The sequence below is a fragment of the Anticarsia gemmatalis genome, chromosome 22, assembly GCF_050436995.1.
Source record: "Anticarsia gemmatalis isolate Benzon Research Colony breed Stoneville strain chromosome 22, ilAntGemm2 primary, whole genome shotgun sequence".
Taxonomy (NCBI): domain Eukaryota; kingdom Metazoa; phylum Arthropoda; class Insecta; order Lepidoptera; family Erebidae; genus Anticarsia; species Anticarsia gemmatalis.
This window is the reverse complement of record NC_134766.1, coordinates 2,060,428-2,082,771: the sequence shown is the minus strand read 5'-3', so window position 1 is coordinate 2,082,771 and position 22,344 is coordinate 2,060,428. Positions and strand designations below refer to the sequence as shown.

The window sequence follows — 22,344 nt, the reverse complement described above, 5'->3', positions numbered from 1 at the left end:
ATTCTTGACTAAGTAGGTCTACAAAATGCAAAAAATACCTGTAGCGGTAACAGTAATAATAATATATTTTTTTATCTATTGTGTAAAGATTAAGATAAGATTACTGTATTTCAGAGACAACACACACACGGACATGTAACGTTTATATACTGATATTATATTGTTTGTTTCTTTGGGTAGTGGTATCCCACTGCTGATCATGACATCTTGAGTTTGTTTCCCGATTAGCCTTTTAAAACATGCCCTCTATGTATTATGCCTACTGACCGTAAAAATCGCACTATCGTCTGAGATCTTAGTAAAGAGTCTTGGTACGCAAGATTTATCTTAATTGTATTTATAATAATTGTATAAATAATTATATATACTTATTACCAAAATTAATTAGCTGTATTAAGCAACTCACCGTCACTTGCGGGTCATTGATATTCTCAATTCTGAATATAAAACAAACCTTACACATAATGCTCTCTACATTTTACTTACTATTTGTTGGACAACAGTCGCGCGAGTACCAACAACCCACCACCCACTGAAACAAAACGTTTCGCTAAAGTGTAGCTTGCAAAAAATACAGTTTGCGTATAACTCAAGACAATAACTGTTAGTCATCTTATAATAAACGTCTAGCCGTTGAAAAACATACATGAACTTCAGATTTAACTAACAACGTTTACTATAAACTTTACTTAATTGCATATAATGCGACACGCGATTCAAAATGTACCTTTGTTTATATAAATTCAGCTTACTCCATGCACACATTGTGACGTCATAATTACAGTACATATATTTTTAAGGTTCCGTGGCCATAGTAAAAAGATACGAAAATAAATACGTTTGTCTGTTCTGGCTTTGCGCGACCGATAATACGCGACGTATGTTCCGTCAAATATGAACCTTCCCTTAGCCTCTGTTGTCTGTCCATCCATCTGTCTGTCTGTTCGTCTGTCACCAGGCTGTATCTCATAAACCGTAATAGCTAGGTTGCTGAAATTTTCACAAATTATGTATTTCCGTTAACGCTATAACAAACAATACAAAGAAAAAAAAATATATTAAGGGGTCCCCATACAATAAACGTGTTTTTTTCGCATTTTTTTGATACTGAACTCTACGTCCGCGAGATCGCCTCGCACTTGGCCGGTTTTTTATCTTGTTCATTTAGACTATAATCTTGCTATATAATCCCATAATGCGAGAATTGTAGATTAAAATGCAAATAAGGTAATATATAAAAAATGCAATATTATGACAATTGTACTATGAAACATCAGTTGCAATCATGGGTTTTGTCGTGGCGGTTGTATTTTGGTAAGTGGGGCTTACTACACCCATATTCGATTCACCACGTTCGATTCGGCCATTTTTATCTAACAACAAAACCGACTTGAAGCAATTACTGCACTTATTCGGCTTGTGCCGATCGAGTACCTCTTTCGATCGTCACAATTCGGTTTAAACATTCAGGCGTGGTGATGTCGAGCGTCATCTTTCCGATTTTGTGTATTACCAAACTAAAGTAACTGTATTAATCAGCTACATAAGTCTGCGAGTCACTGATGTTCTGAATTTTGTTATTTGTTTACCTTTGCCAGCCGCGAACATTGCATACTTGGCTCACTACTAAGTGGTTGAACTGAACTAAAATTGTTTGGCTTCCAGCATTGTGGTTAGTGAATCATGGAGTCTGCAGAGCCTAACCTTTCCAAAAGAGTTCAAGTTCGGAGTGGCCACAGCAGCCTACCAAGTGGAAGGAGCCTGGAATATCAGCGGTATGTTCTATCAAGTTTACACAACAACTATATACAACTTTGCCATTTGCCTTTTCGGTAGGAATTGCAATTTTGCCGATTGTCTGCCTCCATCCCCAAGATTAATTTCGTTCCCAGCACCCGAAATTTTTTGCTATACTTTTTTCTCTTCCCAAAGACCTTTCAGAAGTGACAATGTTCACAAATTTATGATGCTGACTGTTCAGATTGCAGCGCTAGTGCTAGCGTACGCGCGAGTAACCTTAGTTAAATTATTTTATTATGTCAAAGTTTATCTTGTCTTGTCTTTCCTAACAAATAAACCACGTCAATAATGCTTTCAGACAAATCAGAAAGCACCTGGGACCGGTTACTGCACACTCACCCGTCACTGTCAGATGACGGCTCCAACGGTGACGTGGCGTGTGACTCCTATCATCTATGGAGACGAGACATTGAGATGGCTGTCGAGCTGGGAGTCGATATGTATAGGTGAGGTACTTTTGCCACAAATATTAAAGCCAACTATTCTGTTGAGACGTGGTCTTTTTCGATTGTTGTCACTTGACAATCATTAAGATCAAGCTTTTCAAAAACTTGTATAGTTCAACAATTTGATAGAAAGCCTTCGTCAATAGTTCAGCAACTAAGTAGAAAGCAAGGTTCACGGCTGATGGAGATTGGAAAAGTTTAGATTTTAGAGTAACAGTGACCCACAGGCCTGTGCAGCTGACGGTGGCCATTCCAATACAACTACTCTATTTTGGAACTACATGAAGTCAAGATGTGCATGCCAAGACTCTCTACTAAATTGTCAGACTAGTAGTATTAATCAAAAGATTATAAAATTATTCATAATGCAATATATATTTTTAGAATATCAATAGCATGGACTCGTCTTCTCCCGAATGGCTTTGCCAACTACATCAGTGAGGACGGCAAAAGATTCTACAACAACTTGATCGATGGTCTACTGGAGAAAGGCATTGAGCCCCTTGTTACTATTTACCACTGGGATCTACCGCAGTCTCTCCAAGATCTTGGTAAGAAAACATAGGAAGGAAGAATCCATTTTAATCCCATTATCATTATTTGGTCAAAATCCCGATTTAAGAGGGAGTTAGTACCGCGATTCTTTACCACTATCGACTACTCAAAACCAGCTAGCTATCGATTTTTTTTGTATCAAAATCTGATCAGCGCCTCCTGCGGGTGTCATAGGAACTAATTTTGAAGTACGTTTTGAATGTCAACCTCTCGGGACTCGATATTACCGACTGTACGGGATCGTGCTAGAGATTTTTTTATAACAATTGCAGTAGGGCTTAGTCCTTTCACTACTTTCTTCTTCTCACTTTGGACGCGATTCTAGCTTTTGACATTCTTTACCTGTTTTCTTTTAATCATCTATATATGTATATAAAAATGAAACCCGTTTTCCTTGGTCACGGCATCACGCGTGTATGGCTGGACCGATTTTACTAATTATTTTTGTGTTGTTTTTGTTATTATTAGGAGAAGGTTCTTATGGAAAAAAATATTAAGAAAATCTCTCAGAAATATTGAAAAATACACATTTAATTTTGCATATTTTAGGCGGTACGAAGTTCGCCGGGTCAGCTAGTTAGCAATGAATTTACTAATAATTTCTTGGACGAGGAGACTGGATTGGATTAATTCATTATCACAATTTTCATCACAGGTGGCTGGGCGAATCCCCTCGTTATCGACTGGTACTCCGACTACGCGAGAGTAGTATTCACTCTCTTCGGAGACCGTGTCAAGACCTGGATAACAATCAACGAAGCACTAGTCATCTGCGATGGGGGCTACGGCAAGACGTGGGTCCCATACATCGATGACATGGCTATAGGGGGGTATTTGTGCAATAAACATGTCCTGCTGGCTCATGCGAAGGCTTATAGGATGTATGATGAAGAGTTTCGACCTTTGTATCATGGTGAGTGGAGTTCTTAAGGTAACTTATAGAAACCGAGTCTTTTTATTGTTATGGCTATTTTATTTTGCTTAGTACCTTAGGGGGGCGGGCTATCACGTATCTAAGTTGGCAACTATTTCAAAGCCACTAACTATGCTTTACATTGTTTTCTTCCTTAGATTATAGTGATTAACACGTTACGTCAAAGCAGCAATATACTCAATTGTGACGTAAAATACCATCAATTTGACGTACACCAGTTTTCAACTGAGATACGTGATAAGCCGGCAGGGCTGTAATACCTTATGATGTTTGTACGAGGTAGCAGTAGCTTTAATTTGGTATCCTCACTTTAGCTTATCCTTAAGACATTTTTTTACTCCACATATTGTACAAAGCAGAAAGAAAACTTAGTAGCATAGACTCAACGACGTTTGCGGTGAGAGTTTCACGTCTCACAAGAAGATCTCGGATAAAAGTTGTTAGTTCAGACTCTACAATTTATGTAGTTATAATAAATATATTAAGGAAGTATCTAAATGTTTTGGTGTGTGTTTCAGGCAAGGTGTCAATCTCGAATGTATTCTTCTGGTATGAGCCTGAAACACCTGAAGATGAAGAAGCGACAAAACTAACGATCCAAATGTGGGTAAGTACATACACTAAACCATACATTCTTCACTAAGAATATGAAAAAGAAGTTAACTTTATGATTGACTGTCCCGCATGACTCCCCGCAAACAGGCAGCCCTTTGTTGATTTTTAAGAAAGAAAGCACGCCAAGTTTTATCTTTGTGCTCGCCAGTCGGTAAACGATCTATGGGTTAAGCAACCGTTGGCGTGGCGTGGTCATTGTATAGTTGGGTGACCACTTAGTGGTATTTGAACTGAGCGTCTGAGCTGCTTCAGAGGCACGTAAAAAGTCGGTCCCGGTTGCTGTCAATTAAGTTTGACACTAGGTTGACCACTACCCAAACGATAGATAGAATGTAACAGACATACACGCTTGAATGAGACATGAGTTATTGATAGATAAAGGGTTTTGTTTATAAACGTTTGCCTTCTTCAGGAAGGTCGATACGCACATGCGGTCTACTCAAAAGCAGGAGGGTGGCCACCAGAGATAGAGAAGTTTTTAGCAGCCAATAGTAAGAGAGAAGGTTACCCGACTCCAAGACTCCCTCCCTTCACGCAGGAAGAAATTGATTACGTCAGAGGTATGATTTTTTTTTTATCCTTTTTCTTGAGAAAATATTGCATTAATTCACCGCAGAAACCAACCTTTTGATTGATGCAATAAAGGTACACGAGTACAAGACAAGTTATGTTACGAAACTCATTCTACAACATAATTAGCTTATAATGTAATCAATATGTGTAAGCATTTCAGAAATCATATTTTAAGAATTCCACAATGAGGTTGAGTGTGAATTGGATATTGACTTTTATAGTCCATATTTACTAATTTAATATTAGCACTATACCTTTATTGGTAAGAACACAAGACTTTATTTTGTTTTCAGGAACTTACGACTTCTACAGTTTGAACTACTACACGACCCGTCTGGTGCGCAGAGTGAAACCTGAAGAGGCCGGATCTTGGATCTTCTACGGCAATAAAGAACTGGGAATCGCGATAGTGAATGATCCATCGTGGCCTATGGCGTCCTTTGATTGGTTTGCGGTAGGTATCTTACTCTAAGTTTTCTTTCCATCTATTCTTCGATTTTTTTTCTGTCCTGGAGTACATGGGTTGCCTTTCATTTAGTTTCTCAGTAATAAATCATATGACGGTTCCGTCTCATATTGATCCAAAATTCACAGAGAATGGTGGCTGGCCATACTGTTTCGTACGCTTAGCCCAAAAGCTTTCAAAATTATCAGTCGATGACCATTAACTAAAAATAACATTGGACGTGCTCTCGTTCTAACCTGCACCTTGCCGGTAATGATAAAGCAGTTGAATTTTTAAACTAAACTAGATTTCTTCTTTCAGATCCACCCTGAAGGTCTTCGGAAGGTGCTACACTGGATCAATAATACTTACGGCGTCAGCAATGTTCTCATCACGGAGAATGGTCTACCGACTTATGACGCCAGCCTATATGACTTTAACAGAGTGTCTTATATCAAAAGTCATTTGGAACAGGTAAATAATTGTAACGACTGTCGAAAATCTTTGAAAATTACAGCCGGGATCCACGATTTTACGTGCCTTTTGAAACACGAAGGAATAGTATGTATAATATGGACTGTTAAAGGAGTAAAAAGAACATGGCATGATTCAGTGTTTTTAATCTTGAGTAAGACTTCCTAAAATCTAATGCCGGCCTCTACTAAACAAACAAAATAATACTCCTTAACAAACAGTAGTATGGCAACGTACCCAAAAAAACGATTGACTGACACCGGAAAATAATTTGAAAGTGATTCAAAATAAATAATAGTTCCATGCAAAAATTGAACTCACGACTTATATTAATTACTAGTTTTAAGCATTTCTTAAATGTCAATAGTCCGTAATCGTTCCTATATAAAAGTCACTTTTCAGATACTTCTCGCCATAAAGGATGGTATCAACGTGATCGGCTACACAGCATGGGCACTCATGGACAACTTTGAGTGGCTTTCGGGTTATACGTAAGTAAATCATACAATTATCATAGTCATTTTGCCCTACCTTCCTTAATACCTCCTCAATACTTCTTAGATCCTAGTTGTTTCATACTAATAATAGTAAAAGTAAGTAATATGCAGTTGCGCTTAGTGTTCAAATATTTGGCACAGATCGTCCAAAGATGAGTATTTCCATACTTCGATGATCGCGTTAATTATTGCATGTGGTCTCTAACTATACGAAATAAAATCAGTTAAGAAAACAATATCACAACTTGTAATACCTTTAATATACCATGTGTATTTTCAGTGTAAAATTCGGCCTATATTCAGTGGACTTCACATCACCGAATCGCACGCGCACGCCGCGCGAGTCTGCTCGCTTCTACTCCAGTGTCACAAGGACGAGATCACTGAACACAACGCGTCACGGGCTTAACTACTATTAATTTTATAATTAACTACTAGTAGTTATGAAGACTTTATTAAACTAGACTTAAGAATCTTATCCACTGAAGAGATGACGGGATGGAATTATAAAATTGCATTAAACTACTCATATGCATCAATCAACTTATTCAGCTTTTTTTTTCAGTCGGCAAGGCACCCAATGACTTTTGTTACTGCCACTAAATAAGTATCGATTAACTGAATTAGCAAAATAGGCTAAAAGTGACGTAAGGCTGTTATATTCCTGTCAGAGTTTTCTCGACGAATAAATACTTCTTTTGTTTGACAAATAATTAAGCATAGACCCCTTGTATTAAGTGTACTTATTTATTTTGTAAATTGTTATAGAATTAAATCTTAATTGTTAACAATATTAAATAATTAATTACTTAAATTATGAGGTTTTATTACCGCGGACGGCTCTTGTCAGCGCTGGATTATTTACAGATCTACCTTGAGATAATTCGTGAACTTAATCCGTTGTCATGGCAACACACGTCAACGCATGTCAACGAGAATTAATTTACAGTTAGCGTCAAAAATGTTTGTACTCTGTCACATTTTCAATCGTACTTTTTTATGTGGAAATACCTATTTATATAATTTATTGCTATTAGCTAGCAGTAAATATACAGTGCTTGGCAAATTACTTTAAAGTGAATAAACGGGATAGTGATTTTTGATCGATACAAATGCTTTTGAAAATGTGGCAATATTGACTCTTTTTGACGCTGACTGTACAGTTGCTATTATAATTATGTACTAATTATATTATAAATATTGAAAAACAGTAATTACTGACGTGTTCGGTATTATTTATTTTATTCTTATATGTCTTTAGATCATGGTATCAAATCTGGTCACTCGGTAGCGTGTCAAGCCAAGGAGAAAACTTCTTTTATTTTGGTAGCCTGTATTGTCCCACTGCTGGGCAAAGGCCGCCCCCTATTTCTTCCAATCCTCCATATCTCCTGCTTTGCGTGTCCAATTATATTAAAGGCATTTAGGGTCGCCGCAAACGGGCCACCGACCACAGCCACTGGTGGCCAGCAACACCCACTTAACACGTTTTTCCATATATTTTGTATAGACACACCGCACACGTGTAGCCGGTGGCGGCCACTCCAAAATATATGGAAAAACGTGTTAAGTGGGTGTCGCTGGCCACCAGTGGCTGTGGTCGGTGGTCCGTTTGCGCCGAATCTTAGATCGTCACGCCAGCGCTTCTTCGGTCTGCCCCGATGACGACGTCCCTCTGTAGGCACCCATTGCGTGCTGATCCGTGCCCAAGGAGAGAACTGGCGAGTCAAAATACTAAAACAATGTAAATGCTATAGAGGGTCATTAATATTATTCTAGTTATTAAAAACGCTTTAAAAATATAATTTTACTGTCAGTCTGGTGTCAGTTCCATGAAATGCTAAAAAACTAGTGCAAGTCGGTCTCGCGCACGATGGTTTCCCTATCATCCTATTAATCCTACCAATATTATAAATGCGAAAGTTTGTGAGAATGTATGTATGTATGTATGTTTTTACGATGAAATTTGGTATATATGTAGCTGAAGACTCAGAATAACACATAGGTTATTTATTATCCTGGAGTCGAGGGATCGGGATTAACACAGAAAGGGTTTCGGACGAAGTCGCGGGCGGCCTCTAGTCGTCTATAAAAGAAAATACGAAAAAACACGTTTATTGTATAAAGCATGCAGCGCATGGACCACTACTGTAAAAGGTCCACAAGCCTGAGACAGCTTACCCACGGCCAAAAAGGCGGTATGTGCCAAACCACCATAAACTTAATCGTAGGCAAATATTAGGTCGGGGAAAAAGTCTTTTCTCTACACAAAAATGCTCTATATTTGGGTACCTCACGAGCTCACTGAAAGGAACCTAATGAATCGTGTACTCATTTGTGATTGTTGAAGCTAAAGAGATTTTATTACAAGTTACAAACATACTATAATGCGAAAAGACTTTTTCCCCGACCTAATATATTGCTGAGCACTAATCTACAACGTACAGTCAACTTGGGTAACTTTGAATCATTTGGGTAACATTGAACGCGAGAATTTGAACTAGTTTAGATTATTTTTTCATATGAAACCACAATTGATAAAAGTTTGCAAAACTAAAATGTATGCAAATAAATTGAGTTAAGGTAAGCCGTACAATTCGGCTCGTTAAAGAAATTTTGCAGACGTATCATTAGATATATAATTTTATTACCTCTTTTGTATGTGTTTACATTTGCCGACACGTTTTTAAGTGTTTAATTACTGGTGTTACAAGTAAATTTGTATAAAGAGGTGGATATACATACATTAGAGTATTATTTTAATATTATAATGTAACGGGCCATTGAAAATTAAAGGTTAGAATACCTTATTTGTTTACCCGACTTTACTTGTTTTCGATCGAATTGCATCAGTCAGGGACTGACCGATTACATTGTACCTAATGTGTACAAGTCGCGAGAATTAAAAATTGTGGATTTTCTGAGAGTTAATTAGAACATTTACTTTTAATAATATTAAATCGAGCACAAGTTAGATTTTCTGAAATTGGTTTTATCAAAAAAGTCATAATTAATTATAATTTTTTTTCATAAAATCTTCATGCATATCTGATCTGTCATCAAAACATCTGTAGAACTTAACTGAACTCTGGACCATTTGGAAGCAGAATAGCAGGAAGAAGAAGCGAATGTTTTAACCACTTAGCTACAACTGAAATGGGTTAACCTAACTTAACTAGGGAACAACTAAAATAGGGAAAACAAACAGTTACACACTTTTCTTAACAATCAACTTACGACTTTAGTTTCGCTCGCATCGCCAACGTATAAGTAAGTACCTTTCCAGGCTACATAAATATAGTAAAATACACGTTAATAAATCGTACTTGATAACGTATTGTGTTAAATAATCTGATGTCAGTCGAGAACATGCAGTTTATCAGTGTAGCTGTGTTCTGGTGAGCGATTACCTTTATTTGTTTAGTGTTAAGAAGGATTAGACTGAGTCTGTAGCGTGGTGTTTCCTACTGCTGATAGTAAGCTCTCGGGTTCGATTCCTGGGTCGGGCAAAGTATTGTGGGTAATTTATTTTAAGTTGCATATATGTAAGAAGTACTATGGGTTATTTTTTTTAAAGTTGCATATAAACATAAAATCACGCCTTATTCAAATAGGGGTAGGCAGAGACCGAATTTAATGACTTGATTTTTATAATTTTATATTCTATTTTTTTATTGGTATTAGAATATACCTAAATAGTAGCCCGGAGCTTGGTAGCTTGTGCATTAAACGTCAATAGGCTTTCCACCTTTTACATGGGACTAACATTGTTATTTTTTTAGTATTTCATACACCACTGCCTACACATATGGGTTTCACAGACGCGATATTATGTTTGTAAAAAAAGTTAAGAGCCATTGTTTAAAGTCTGACGTGAAAGCATTTAGTAAACACGAATCGTACAATTGTAAATGTATCAACAATAAAGATTATGTAGATAGCTAACATTTAAACAGATAATCAGATTTTAAAACGCCTTAATAACACATAATATTGCGCCTGTTATAACAGAAGATGTAGGCAGAGACTTTCGCCATTTATAGGACTTTTGACTGCATCCGCGGCGCAGTGGTTTAGGTCACCACGCCAATACCATTGCGTCCCTACGCAGTAGTAATGAAGTGGTCATAGGTTCGACTCCCACACGGAGCAATTATTGCGATCCACAAATAATTGTTTCGGATCTGGTCGTGATTTGTGTCCGTTGTATGTGTTTGTAAAAATTCCCGCGACACAAGAGCAATTCTTAATGCGGGAGTTGTCTTTTTTTTAATCTTTTTTTATTAAAACAGGAAGAGATAGAGACCTATAGGAAGAAAGCGCTTTGCCATTTACTGGGCACGGTACAAAAATCCGGGTTACTATTAAAAATAATCTCAAGTAAATTAGAAGTAGAGTTAGAAGATACAAGAATTGTTTAAGTTGTTTAATTGTTTAAATATATTTTGTTGTTACCTTGAACTGTTGTATATATTTTTTTAAAATAGTTTGATGACGTCAAATGTTAATTATTTAACTAATAATACAATTACTTAAATCCTTCTAAAATGAACATAAGTAGGTATTGTTTTGTCTAACAATTAACATAATGAAATTACTTTAAAACAATGGTTGGCTTCCTAGATCTTACATCCATATTTTTTATATGTTCATCTCATTAACAGCTAAACAGATTCAGATAAAATTTTCCAAATTAGAATTCTAATAAAAATTTGAAATTATTTATGGCGTGGGCAGTAAAGCTTCCATACATTTATTTTCCACCACAAGTGCTCAAAGTTGCACAAAAGTTTTGAAAGATCATAAAATTTAACTTTGAATGCATAGTTTAAATAAAAAACAAGTAGTAATAACGAAGCTAGATTCTAGATTCAATAGCACATCTATTCAGGATTTAATTGTAAAAAACGGATTAAAAAATAGCCTTAATTTGTGATCACAGCATCAAAAAGTAAGAGCGTAAATAACTTTCTTAAACACACAAAATGGCCGAAATTTTAAAAACTATGATACTTGTGCCAGAGATAAATTGTAATTTTTAGATCAGTTGGGTGGTCGCCCATCCGCTGGTAAAGGATTATCCATTATTTACGCCGCAACCTGTATATACCAAACTAATTTTATATTTGTGAAACACAAAACTAAATATAATACATTAATGAATTATCCACAATTATCTTGACTTAATCTGTATGTCTGAAGCACATAAAATATGCTTATTTCACTTACTTACATTGTTTGAACGATAAAAACTGTTCGCTTTTTAAAATTATGAGCGAATTAATTACAATACGGTATATTTTCCAATTTTGAAGTAATATTTACAAAAGGTGTATGTCGACAAGTAAAAAAAACTAATTTTTACTGGTTTTGAAAGTTAGATATGTTTAATCTTTGTTACACTTTCCTAGTCTCCCAGTATCCTGATCGTACTGACACTAATTTGTCATCCCATATACCAAAACAAGGTTTAAAAAAATATATATACTGGCACGGCAACAGCAAAGCTTCATATTTGTTCTTAATTATTTACTTTCAGTCTAGTATTCATTCCATCATGGTGCTTAGAAAACCTGGTGTTTCCACCAGACTTCAAGTTCGGAGTAGCCACAGCAGCTTATCAGGTGGAAGGAGCCTGGAATGTCAACGGTAAGAGTTCTACTTCCACTTATTAGTTAATATGAAAGATTAACTAATAAGTTATCGGCGTGATACATTTGTTAGGAAATAAAGTATACAAAATTTCATCAAAATCCGTTTTGTAGCTTTTGAAGTAAAAGAGTAACAAATATGCATAGATCTATCAAATACTTTTGTATTTGTGATATAAGAAGGATATATTTCTGGGCTACTTAAATATATAAGAGTTTTATAAGGATTGACATTAAATATTTGAATCGTAGTTATTAAATTAAGACTCTCTATAACAAAAATAATAAGTAATTTTGAAATATCGTTATCTGCTTTGTATGTCGATTTGAAAAATATTAAATGTTTCACAAAACTTCAGATAAAGGAGAAAGCGTATGGGATAGCGTTCTGCACTCTCAACCATCACTGACGATGGATCGCTCCAACGGAGACGTGGCGTGTGACTCCTATCATCTATGGAGAAGAGATATCGAGATGGCCGTCGAGCTAGGAGTCAATATGTACAGGTGAGCTCTCCAGTATTCAACTTAGAAATAAACCTTACAACGGTGGCCCCAGATTTTTTGCCAGAAGTTCTTTTTTATCAACAAACGCTGGGCCAAAGTTTTATCCAAAATTTTCCACCGGGCTCTGACAGGTTTTTTTTCACGCCAGCCATGCACATTGCGGTCTAAGTCATAGCACCAACTTTGGGTCGCTTATCTCGATCGCTAGCATCCAAGTGAGTTAACCTTTAAAAATTACGTGTTTTTAATTCCAGGTTCTCAATATCCTGGCCTCGTCTGTTGCCGACTGGTTTTCCCAACATAATCAGTGAGGACGGCAAGAGATACTACAACGACCTGATCGATGGTCTACTGGAGAAGGGCATTGAGCCTGTCGTCACTTTATACCACTGGGATCTGCCGCAATCTCTTCAGGACCTCGGTAAGGCATAAATTGCACTTCTCTTCAATATTATTTTTCATAGAACTTTTTTGTTCCTATTTTGACTTTGAATTGCTCAGCGACTTCATAAACAAACCATCCTATCGGCAAGACATGTCGTTCTGCCGCAAAGAATAACAGTTTTTAAGTATGATGAATAATGGTAAACTATGTTTCAAGGAAGTAAAACTAGCCCCTTATAACGTAAACGTGGTGGATTGAAAGCTTATACAAGCTAACCTGTGGGAAAGACCCAATCCCTCTCCCATTACGTGAATGGAAAACAAAACCCAGCAGTACCCAATTTATTTTCGCTTTACCAAAGCTTTTTGTTCCAGGTGGCTGGGCAAATCCCTTAATCATTGAATGGTTTGCTGACTATGCAAAAATTGCATACACTCTTTTTGGAGATCGCGTCAGTACTTGGCTCACCATCAACGAACCGTTAGTCGTCTGTGATGGTGCTTACAACAAAATGTGGGCACCGTTCTTGGATGACATGAAGATTGGAAGGTATCTCTGCAATAAGAATGTCATGATGGCTCATGCGAAGGCTTATAGGATATATGATGAGGAGTTCAGACCTTTGTATCATGGTGAGTGTTTCAATAATTACTTAAAGATATCCACACACTTAATGGATGAGACAAGCGCAGGACCGTAGAAAGTGGCGTGCTGAGGGGGAGGCCTTTACTCAACAGTGGGTGCAAACGGGCTGATTGGATTAGATTTATCCACTCACTTAATTCAACGCAATCATTTCAATGAATCCTGTAATTATAAAAGAAATATATCCATAATAGCATTATGGAGAATTTTGTCGCCTTAAAGAAAAAACATTTGGTTTGTTATAATTTAAAAAAGTTGTTATTAATTACTTATTATTATTTATTAATTACAAAACTAAATGTTAATTGATATAAGTCGATCGATCCATACGTCCATGTATTGTATTTTGTTCTCAGGAAAACTGTCAATGCCAAACATATTCTTCTGGTTCGAGCCCGAAACGCCTGCAGATGCTGAAGTGTCGGATCTTTTGCTTCAAATGTGGGTAAGTGCAAAACCATACGATTCTTTAATCGTCTTTTGATGTTCTAATAATATAACCTGGTTGACCACTTATTTGGTCTGGGCGCCAGTGTAGCCGACTGCGGACCAGGAGGTCTTGGGACGGGCAACGCGCTAATGAGATTGCAGACTGGATTTTGATAACATGCCCGACGTATAATAATAGCAATAAGCTCGCCCCCTATTACATGGGACTAACATTACAATATTGCATAACGCGGATGTATTTCATATATTTGCCTACACATTTGGGTATAACAATTGTGATGTTATTATGTATGTAATGTATGGTTCTTAAAGCTGTTTTCTTCTTAGGAAGGTCGTTATTCTCATCCAATTTATTCTAAAACCGGGGGCTGGCCGCCAGAAATAGAGAAGGTACTAGCAGAGAACGGCAAAAGAGAAGGCTACCGGCAACCAAGGCTCCCTACTTTCACAAAGGAAGAAATTGATTTTGTCAAAGGTATGAAATATAAGATGGTATTCTTACTTTAATATATAGGCTCAGTAATTGGACTTAAAAATAAGCCTTACTTTAAAATAATTGCTATTTGTCTAATCAGGAATCGGACTGGTCACAAATCGATGGAACAAATGCCGCAGCATGTACATACATTTTATGGTCCATGGTTTCATGAAAAAGGCCAATTTTAAAATGTTCATATCAAAAAAGTCATTTCATACCTATGAAAATAGTGGTACTTGTGCTCGAAAGCTGTGATAATGGGGGATTTATTTTCAGGAACCTACGACTTCTATGCTTTAAACCACTATACTACTCGTCTAGTGCGTAAAGAGAAGCCGGGTCAAGCTGGACCGTGGCCTTTTTACGGCTGTGAAGAGTTAGATGTCTCCGTGGTGAACGATCCTTTGTGGACTACTGCGGTCACTGATTGGTTTGCGGTAAGTACCTGAACTGCTCAGCTTTAACAGATATGTCGTATGTTTGACTTGCACTCGCTTGTAGGTAAACTAAGTGGTGTTTAAACGAAGAGTTTCTTTGCTACTGACTTTTTACGTGCCACTCGAAGCACAGAGGCGCTCGTCTTTAATATCACAATTCTGACACCAATCTATAGAATGACCGCGGTAAAGGTTGTCTAACCTACTGATCGTTTATCGACTAGTAAGCACAACCGGCAAAGAAAACCTCTTTCTATTGAGTAGTAAATAGCTTTCAAATGCTGGCTAAGCCTCTCTTCTATGACTATTTTAATATTTCACAAAAATTCACAAAATATTTACTAGAATGATCCTTTCAGATCAACCCTGAAGGTCTTCGTAAGCAGTTACACTGGATCAACAGTACTTACGGCGTCAAAGATATTCTCATCACGGAGAATGGTCTACCGACTGTTGAGAAAGATTTGAACGACTTCACTCGTCTTACGTACATCAAAAGTAATTTGGAACAGGTATGAACACTTAATATTAATATTAATTGGTCACGCATAGCAGGAGATAGGGAGGATCGGAAGAAAATGGGGGAGACCTTTGCCCAGCAGGCGGACAAAAATGCTAAAAAAAAGAACACTTATGCTGTAAATGATAACCAAGTCTAAGCATGCACTTCCCACGCAAGTGATCGATATTTAGAACCCGAGGCAACACACCAAAGACATTTCACTTGATCCAAGATGGAAAATATCATAATGAAACTTTGCTTAAATTCTTTAACACGGTTCTTGAAGGGATGCAAAGTCTCCAACCCGCATTAGACTAGCGAACTTTTTTTTATTTTATCTTGCCTTACAGATACTCCTCGCTATAGACGATGGTATAAACGTAATGGGATACACGGCGTGGTCGCTCATGGACAACTTTGAATGGTCATCGGGTTATCTGTAAGTATTATTCTTACTTGATATATCCTTTACTTACTATGGATTCGGAAAAGATAGTCAGAACTTGGGGTTAAACATCGAGTCCACCACGCTGGCCAAGTGCGGGTTGGGGACTTTGCCTGCCCTCAATAAATGTATTAAACAAATGTATGTATGTTAGAAACTTAATTCTTTTCAGAGTAAGTTACGGGCTATATTCTGTGGACTTTACATCACCGAACCGCACGCGCACGCCGCGCGATTCTGCTCGCTTCTACTACAGCGTCATAAGAACGAGGTCAATAACCTCACGACAGAACGAACTTAATTACGTATAGCTAAAGCCTACTTAGTTAAAAGAACAGCCTCTTAAAACTCACTAACTACTGTAGTCGATAGTGGTAGAGAATCGCGCTACTGATGAAATGATATTTGATGATGAGAAAGTTAGAAATCCAGAACTAAATAAATGTCATAAATGATTATAACTTTAATTTTTTTCTTTACCCATTTCTGTCCCGTATCTGGGCAAGGGTCTCCTCCCAAACGAAGGAGGGCTTATGCCTTGAGTTCACCACGCTGTTCAAGTGCCATTTGGGGACTTTGCATGGCATGTAAGGTTTCATGCTTATTATTTCTAATACACACATAACTGTGAAAAGTTGTTGATGTGTTGTCTCGGGTTCGATAAAAAATATTTTTCATTAGTTATAAATTATGAAATTTATTTACTTGATATAAATATTTAAAATATCCAGCTGAGCTATTTTAAATCAATTTCTTAAACACATTAAAAGTATTATACTTTTAAACTGGACTGGATCAATATTGAAGCAACTACTTACGGTTCAAAGGTAGCTGGTTTCTGCACTCTAAAATATTAAACTTACAATAACAATTCCGACACTGTTTTTTCAAGTACTTAACTCAAAGCCGTACTTAAACGTAAGATCTTGTTCATTCTTTGTATGTAGACTTTAATATTACTTTTACTAGCCGACCCGCGCAACTTAAGAGAGAATGGGTCATAATTTTCTCCATTTTTGTAACATTTTTCGTTGCTACTGCGCTCCTAATGGCCGTAGCATGATGTCATATAGCCTAAAGCCTTCCTCAATTAATGGACTATCTAACACTGAAAGAATTTTTCAAATCGGACCAGTACTTCCTGATATTAGAGTGTTCAAACAAACAAACTCTTTAGCTTTATCATATTAAGTATAGATAACCTATGTCTCTAGAATGACAAATTGACAATGGTGTCGTGTTTGACAAGATGTTTGAATGTGAATTCTCATTCACTACATAAAGGGCGATGTCTTAAAAAGGGTAACTGAATGTACTGTATGACAAGATGTATGGATGTGAATGAGGCAAGGGAAGTTGGTAAGGATCGTACCAAGAGGCGTTCTTTGGTATTTGCCTACCCCTATGGAAAAAAGCTTGATGTTGGGTATGTATGGCTCTAAAATAATGCGTGTGTACCCGGTAGTGTATACGACAGCCGCGCAGAAGGCTTGGGCTTAATTCCCGTGTCGGGCAGACTGCTATTAGATATTTCTAATTTAAATTAGAATATATTTCTCTATAGTTGCCCGGAGTTCGATGATTATTGGCCGTGAAATGGTGATAGGATCGCCCCCTATTACATGGGACTAACATTGTTGATGGCGAAACGTGGGTGTATTACATCTCTGCCTACACCTACTGGTACAAGAGGCGTAAAGTTATGTATGTATATAATAGTATATAACTCTTAACTTGACATTTTTTTCACGATTCTTTGACTTCAATAAAAGAAAAACTTATTCCCAATCCTAGTGAATAGTAATAAAATGTAGATACATTTGCTTCTCATCCTTATATCCGAAAACACTATATTTCCTCACATACACATATTATTTCTTAGAGATAAAGTAAGACACTTGTTTCCCTTTGATAAATAATTCTCAAAGCGACGTACAACGACACTATTTGAATATCTGTAAATCATTTCTTGTAACATGTATTGGCTATAATTTATGAATATAGAAATATTTATTTTTGAGATAGAAATCTGAAATCGCGAATCAGGGTATCACGAATCTCAGTTCACAACAATTTTAAGGCACTATGCAGTACATTGTTGACTCGCTTACATTATAGTGATTAACATGTTACGTCCAAGCAGCAATGTACTGAATAGTGACCATCAATTTGATGTACACTAGTTGTCAACTGAGATACGTGATACGCATACTAGTTCGTGATGGGTATCGTTTCAAAGCCTAATAAATATTGTGTAATATACAAATAGCCATACTTTGCATGCCCTAATTTAACGTAAGCCTATGTTATCCTCATAATGCTTTACCCATTATTGTCCCACTGCTGGGAAGGTCTTCTCGCGAACAAAGGCGGGGTATTTATTGAGTCCACCACGCTGGCCAAGTGCGGGTTGTGGACTTCCAAAACATTTCTTAAAAATTGTTTATTTATCTGTAATGGTAAAATAAAAGTAAAATAAGCAGTTATAATAATAATATTTTAGAATCTACATATTAGCATTTAGAATTCCATGATATATAGCGTGTTATCTTTCTCGTTAATGAGTTCTTTAACGTTCCTTTACACAAGATCATCCACTCAATACAGTGACTTCAGAGACTGTCTTTGACCGTCATTTGTTTTAATGAAATAAATAAATGAATATCGTTGGACACGATCATTTCATACTTATATACTTTTAAATATATACTTATATAGATAAATTGACATCCAAACTCAGTACAAATACTCGTGCTCATCACACAAAGTTTTGTCCCGGGTGGGATTCGAACCCACCACACGCGGCGCTACGGTTGTTGCGGCGAGGTGACCGCTTAAACCACTGCGCCAAACGTGCAGTTAAAGGTATATTTTTATCTATGACAATACGGCCTAAAGTTGGAACTACACACTAGTAGTATGGTATACTAGATATGGTAGTGTAGAGTGGTGCACCGCAGCATCGCCGGCGGCGCGATTATCCACGATTGTACGTACATTTGAATTAGTACCGGGTCAGCGGCGCTCCTCGTTCCTTTGTATGGATAGCAGAGAAACCAGTGGAATGATTTTCTTTTTATCGACAAAATTTTGTAGGAAGAATTGATCAGTGCGTTTATTTCACAAATAAACTATTTTTTTTGCATGTAATTTAAATGCCTACAGTTGCATATCAATAATACCTACCAATAAGCGTTTCAGAACCTCGAGTAATAGAGTAACAAAAAGAGTTTAATGTTTTATGAAAATTTCACATTAGCTTTTTCAAGGGACAAATAAAAGCAAGACCGCTAATTATTAGCTCGTGTGCTTAGTGTTTTTCTCCATTTCTACCATCTCATTTAATCTTCCTTCAATAAACATTGGAACAACACACGAAAAAAGATTAAAACATGGTCAAAAGACTAGGACATCGTTTATATGTACGCAAAAACAATTAAATGAATGTATTTTGTCGTCAGTACTATTGTCAATTATAAATGTAGTGGCATGCGAGGAGCGAGTTGACTTGTGATGTCCTAGCGCTGTATCCACTACGTCAATCATTCTGTTATATCTTAAACTATACACATACTACACATAGTGTCTCTTACTTGTGCATGATTTAAATAAGTGGAGTGAAAGAGACGAGACATAACGAGGTAATGGTGTATTTTAAATAATGGATTTTGGCTTTCAAAGGAACTCAGTCACGTGTGAGAATAATTTAAATATAATCATTATTGATTACTAAGAAATATGCTTGCCAAAGTGCAAGTACTTTTACCTATTTAGGTAAGTTTGATAAATGTTAACACATATTCTTGGCCCTTTACAACTTTTAAGCTATGTAGTACAAGAAATTTAACATTAAGGTCCCGTGAAAAGTTTACTGTTTATCTTTTAGTTATAAAATTTAACATAGTGTCTACTTTTCCTATTTCCTATTACCTACCTTTTTCTTTCTCTATCTTCTTTTTATTTTTCCTTTAATTTTCTTTATATTCTTTACCTATTAAAAATGCGAAAGTTTGTGAAGATCAGTGGATGTATGTAACTCCACCACGCATAAATTACGAAACGGATTTTGATGAAAATTGATGAACAGATAGTTTATAACTTGTTTTCACAAATAGGACACTTTTTTATACCGAGGTTTTCTTAACATACAATAAACGCAGTCGCTATTACATGTAAAAAAAATCCTATTAAAGGCCTAAAAATAAAAACTACATTAAAAACAAGATATATTAAACTAAATCTAATTCCCTAGGTAATTGACTGCAAGTCCGCGAGGTGATTTGTGAGCCACGGCGCGATGGACCGATGTTGCCCGAATAAATCTAATAAGTGTTGCCAGAGTTATTTATGTACCACGGTTTGGTGATCGCGTTACAAGTGTTAAGTCTGCTGGGTTGCCAGCTTTTGATACAGTAAGTATTGATGGCAATATTAAGGTAGGTAGGTACTAGATTTTACGTCGCAATGGAAAGAGTTTCATGATTTTTAGCCTTACGTAGGTTACTACTGCTATAAGATATTTTTTTATTATAAAAACGGTGGTTTTGGAAAATACTTCGTGCAAATAGTAAATAATAATTTACTTTATAATGTAAATAATCATTTTAGAAATGTTTAGTTACAAATATTGCTTGCGGGTATGCAACAGTTATATTTAGCCTGTATAAATCTATGTTATAACTAGCGCTCCGTGGCTTCACCCAGTTTAAAAATAAATAAATAAATATAATTGGACAACTCACACACGGTCATTTGATTCCAAACTAAGCAGAGCTTGTACTATGGTAACCAAATAACTGATAAACATACTTACATATATATTTCTAAATACATACTTATATAGATAAATTGACATCCAGGCTCAGAACAAATACTCGTGCTCATCACACAAAGATTTGTCCCGGGTGGGGTTCGAACCCACCACACGCGGCGCTACGGTTGTAGCGGCGAGGTGACCGTTTAAACCACTGCTGCACTGCGCCAAACGTGCAGTTAAAGTCAGTTTTTTTAAGTTAGTTTTTGTCAGTTTGCTAAGGCTTACCTTGTCAAATTGTTTGTTAAAACTTTCCTCGAAAATCACCCTATCTATTGATGGCAATCGCATGAAAATCATTTCATCATTCAGTAGATTTTAAGCATATCGCTAGACGTTTTAAGAGTTTAAACAAATAAAATGCAAGGATAAAACAAATAACAAACCATAATAAAACACATACAGTTCTTCTCAAAAAGGGGTAATTTCGCCCAAAACGACAGCAACACTGAAAAACCTTGAACATTTTGGGTAAATGTTTACATGTTTCTTTATTAGGTACATTGAGAGCGTTACATCGTCCCTTAAGTGTATTAGTGGAATACCTATGTATCTTCCGAAGGGATATCTTCAAGTTATTTATTGACTATAACTTGGGTGAGCAGGAGTTATCGTGTTTTGTAGTCGAGTGGACGTTTTAAAGGTTTGTGTGCCGGTGGGAGTGACGCAGCTGCGTAAAAGGCGTTAGGTTTGATATTATTTGTTGATTGCATTGCTAGTGTTGCGTTTTGGGGGCCGGTTTGATTCTCACGTGGAGCAAATATTAATGTGATTCACTATCAGCTCTGTATCCTCGCTTTCAAGACATCTAAGTACTTCCTTACACCTACCACCATCATATTATATCGGGGAAAAAGTCTTTTAGCATTATAGTATGTATGAACTTGTAATAAAATCTTTTCTCTACACAAAAAAGCTCGATATTTGGGTACCTCACGAGCTCACTGAAAGAAACCTAATTTCATACATACTATAATACGAAAAGACTTTTTTCCCGTCCTAATATGACCCATTAATTTAAAAGTTACATATAAAATTGTCGGTACCATACCACTCAACAAATAAATTCACAAACAATAGTTTCAGGTTTGATTTTACCGTGTGTCAATAATTTTGTATATCTGTTAGAGTACTTGCGATACAAAAAAAAATACGAAAACGTTAGATATACATGCATTATAATAACTACCGTACATAGTTTTATATTTGGTAATTTTAACTTGAATATTATTTATCACTAGCTGACCCGCGCAACTTCGCTTGCGTCATATAAGAGAGAATGGGTCACAATATTCCCCGTTTTTGTAACTTTTTTACTGGTACTCTGCTCCTATTGGTCGTAGCGTGACGATATATAGCCTATAGCCTTCCTCAATAAATGGGCTATCTAACACTGAGAGAATTTTTCGAATCGCACCAGTAGTTCCTGAGACTAGCGCGTTCAAACAAACAAACAAACTCTTCAGCTTTATAATATTAGTATAGATATGTTATTAAAGATACTATAATACGAAGGAATTCTACATGTGTAAAGACACCGGCTACACTTACTGAAGTATCTGTGACTGATTGAGACACTTCCACCTGAAGGACTCTGTAATAGAGGTCGCTTCAAGAGGTCTGTACTATATAGGCCTAATTAATTTAGATCCTTCAACTAAACTGATTGTTACAACAACTTACCGTGTTTGT

At 36.5% G+C, this 22,344-nt stretch overlaps 2 protein-coding genes across 2 annotated transcripts; both read left to right on the top strand.

Annotated features, from left to right (window-relative positions):
• The first annotated feature begins 1,285 nt into the window (after nt 1-1,285).
• On the top strand, nt 1,286-6,758 carry LOC142982788 (myrosinase 1-like). The gene is made up of 11 exons (XM_076129472.1): nt 1,286-1,314; nt 1,666-1,775; nt 2,099-2,246; nt 2,631-2,797; nt 3,457-3,714; nt 4,254-4,342; nt 4,763-4,910; nt 5,217-5,377; nt 5,690-5,842; nt 6,245-6,333; nt 6,620-6,758. Exons 1-11 carry the CDS (start codon nt 1,286-1,288, stop codon nt 6,756-6,758), a joined length of 1,491 nt encoding a protein of 496 aa, XP_075985587.1.
• Nucleotides 6,759-9,708: 2,950 nt separating this feature from the next.
• Nucleotides 9,709-16,203, top strand: LOC142982787 (myrosinase 1-like). The gene is made up of 11 exons (XM_076129471.1): nt 9,709-9,737; nt 11,879-11,988; nt 12,350-12,497; nt 12,752-12,918; nt 13,257-13,514; nt 13,884-13,972; nt 14,305-14,452; nt 14,732-14,892; nt 15,252-15,404; nt 15,745-15,833; nt 16,012-16,203. Exons 1-11 carry the CDS (start codon nt 9,709-9,711, stop codon nt 16,148-16,150), a joined length of 1,491 nt encoding a protein of 496 aa, XP_075985586.1. The 3' UTR covers nt 16,151-16,203.
• Nucleotides 16,204-22,344: the final 6,141 nt, after the last annotated feature.